Source organism: Nipponia nippon, unplaced genomic scaffold, assembly GCF_047370975.1.
Source record: "Nipponia nippon isolate SJK-2023a ecotype South Korea unplaced genomic scaffold, ASM4737097v1 scaffold_56, whole genome shotgun sequence".
NCBI lineage: Eukaryota > Metazoa > Chordata > Aves > Pelecaniformes > Threskiornithidae > Nipponia > Nipponia nippon.
The window spans coordinates 559,678-562,733 of record NW_028262376.1 but is presented as its reverse complement, the minus strand read 5'-3'; the positions used below and the strand labels follow the sequence as shown (position 1 = coordinate 562,733).

Genomic DNA, 3,056 nt, shown 5'->3' with positions numbered 1-3,056 from the left:
GACCATGCCCCATCATTGCCAGTCCCCCTCCCCACGCCAGCACAAGAGTCCTGGTCAGGGCACAGAGCAGCCTGCCCCAAGTGGATGCCTGCAGAAAGAGGTTTCTCTTTCTCATGGATTCCTCCCTGCAGGCACAGAAATGCTCCCTTGCTCTTTTCCCTGGACATCCCTTTCCCCTGGCCAACTTGTCTTGGTTCCCACCCCGTGCTCTCCACAGGCCCCTGAGCTGGCAGTGCTGCTCTGAAGAGACCAGGTCCTGCTGTTGTCCACAGCCATGGCTCCAGAGAAGCAGCAGCCCCAACGTGAAAGTGGCAGAAAGGATCTGCCCACTGAGGCAGCAAGGGGCATCCCTGAGGTCCACGAGTGCCTGCTCCTCCATGTGGCAGCTGGGCTCGTGGCTCCTTGACCCCTCCTGTATTCTGGGGCTGCACCCCCAGCTGCAGAGGAGTTGTACGAGATGGGAGCAGAGTCAAAGAATTTTCTGCTGGATTCTTTATTGTGTCTACCTAAACAGGGAGCCTGGCTGTATATCTATGTGAGGTCTTTTACGTCAGAAAACAGTGGCAAGGCAGTAATAATATTCTTTAAGTGGAAGAAATATATGACGTAAAATAAACAAAGAGAAAACCAAGACACATATGATCAAAAGAGCATGCGAGCTTTTCCAGAGGATGATGACCACCTTACTGATGCTGCAGTACTCTGTGCTCAAAGAGTTTCTTCAGGGCCTCCTTGATGTCTGTGTTCCTCATGCTGTAGATGAGGGGGTTCACAGCTGGAGGCACCACCGAGTACAGAACTGCCACCACCAGATCCAGGGATGCGGAGGAGATGGAGGGGGGTTTCAGGTAGGCAAGCATGCCAGTGCTGACTAACAGGGAGACCACGGCCAGGTGAGGGAGGCACGTGGAAACGGCTTTGTGGCGTCCCTGCTCAGAGGGGATCCTCAGCACAGCCCTGAAGATCTGCACACAGGACAGCACAATGAAAACAAAACAAGCAAAAAAGAAGAAGGTGCTAAATATGACAAGCCCAACTTCCCTGAGGTAGGCATCTGAGCAAGAAAGCTTGAGGATGTGGGGGATTTCACAGAAGAACTGGTCCACAGCATTGCCTTGGCAGAGGGGGAGTGAAAATGTATTGGCAGTGTGCAGCACAGCATGGAGAAACCCCGTGCCCCAGGCAGCTGCTGCCATGTGGACACAAGCTCTGCTGCCCAGGAGGGTCCCGTAGTGCAGGGGCTGGCAGATGGCAACATAGCGGTCGTAGGCCATGATGGTGAGAAGGCAATACTCTGCTGACATCAAAAAGACAAACAGAAAGAGCTGGGCAGCACATCCCATGTAGGAGATGGCCCTGGTGTCCCAGAGGGAATTGGCCATGAATTTGGGGACAGTGATGGAGATGCAGCCCAGGTCGAGGAGGGAGAGGCTGAGGAGGAAGAAGTACATGGGGGTATGGAGGCAGTGGTCGCAGGTGATGGCAGTGATGATGAGGCCATTGCCCAGGAGGGCAGCCAGGTAGATGCCCAGGAAGAGCCAGAAGTGCAAGAGCTGCAGCTCCCGCCTGTCTGTGAATGCCAGGAGGAGGAACTCGTTCATGGAGCTGCCATTGGACATCTGCTGCTTCTGGGCATGGAAACTGCCAAAGGAGATAAACCAGAAAAATTCAGAGAAGCTTCTCTTAGCAAAATTTGATTCCTTCATTGTGAAATAACTAAGGGAGCTTTTCTTTCCTGGGGGAGTGTTATGCAGCTCCGAGGCTTCAGCTCTGGTTTGTGCTGGCTGAGTGTGCTGTGCAGAGCCGTGCCCTCTCCCCAGGGGCTCCTTGAGGGTCAGCCCTGCTTTACAGCAATGACCCATGGAGGCAGCAACAGCCCAGGGTGTTTGGAGGGAGGGTTCCTGGGCAGGAGTCCCCTGTGCTGCACTAGAGCGCAGGGGGCAAGCTCCGAAGGACGCTTTCTTCCACAGAGGAAGGTGGGAGATGAGGTGCAGCAAATGTATCTCATTACACTGTGTTTTAGTATTCAGACACCCCCATCCCACTTGGGAAATACTCTGGAAAGGGTAAAATTCCCCCGTTGCCCCATTGCTCTCAGTGTAAACCTGCGTCAGTGCTCCCATCCAGGAGGGCTGCTCTGTCCATCAGCCTGGTGCCCAGCTGCTCTGGGCTTGCACCACTCCCAGCTGGAGGAGGACTGCACACAGAGGTTGCTCTGAAAAAGCCACTGGTCTGTACTGGGAGCAGAGGGGTCTTGTTCAAGGTGCAGATTTCAAAACACCTCTCCTTTCCAGCACAGCTCTGCGGAGTATGATGAAGAGGACAGGACAAGGATGCTGCTTTGTTTGAGTAGCTAAAGTGCTCTCAGACATCACCAGGGTCCTACAGGAGAGCTGTGCCCTTCTGGAGTGATGCTCACAGCCCCACAGGACTCCCTGTCCAGCCTGATCAGGTGTCTGAAGGTGATGTCTGCGAAGGGAAGCAGGGTCTCAAGCCAGGAAAATGAAGAGAGGGCTTGGGCACCTTGGTCCCATGGAAACACCTCCAGGGCAGCGCCCTCCAGGTCAGGGCCAGAGCAGGCACTCAGCACCCCCACCCCTTGCCCCACACCACCACCGTTACTGCCAGGGAGCCCAAGAGCAGGAAGAAGAGCAGCACAAGCAGGTGGAGGAACAAAGAAAAACCCTGTGACTCTCCTCCTAAGGGAAGCAAGGAGAGGAGAGGCAGCCGGGCACTCAGGAAAGCCTTCTCCTCACCCAGCAGGGCACAGCACCTCCCGGTTAGCAAAAGCCCAGGGCAGTCGCTCTCAGCCCCTTTGCCCTGCAGAGGGAAGTGGCCCTGTGTCAGGGGAGACGCCCCTCTGCTGTGCCAGAGCTCTGGCTGCAGAGGAGGCACCTCCTGCCCTGGACCACACAGCCTTGAGGGCAGAGGCTGTGCTGGGTGGGAGACGAGAGCAGGGGTCTTGCTCAGAGGAAGGTGTCTGCACTGGAGGGGATGACAGTTAGCTTTCCAAAGTCTCCCTCCCATGACATTGCTGGTTGGAGTTTCCTACAACA

The 3,056-nt window shown here is 55.5% G+C and overlaps 1 protein-coding gene across 1 annotated transcript; it reads right to left on the bottom strand.

Annotated features, from left to right (window-relative positions):
- Nucleotides 1-683: 683 nt before the first annotated feature.
- On the bottom strand, nt 684-1,619 carry LOC148051737 (olfactory receptor 14A16-like). The gene has a single exon (XM_087735424.1). It carries the CDS (start codon nt 1,617-1,619, stop codon nt 684-686), a length of 936 nt encoding a protein of 311 aa, XP_087591550.1.
- Nucleotides 1,620-3,056: the final 1,437 nt, after the last annotated feature.

Coding starts and splice junctions, on each gene's coding strand:
- LOC148051737 (XM_087735424.1), bottom strand. CDS start 1,619: ATGTCCAATGGCAGCTCCATGAACGAGTTCCTCCTCCTGGCATTCACA.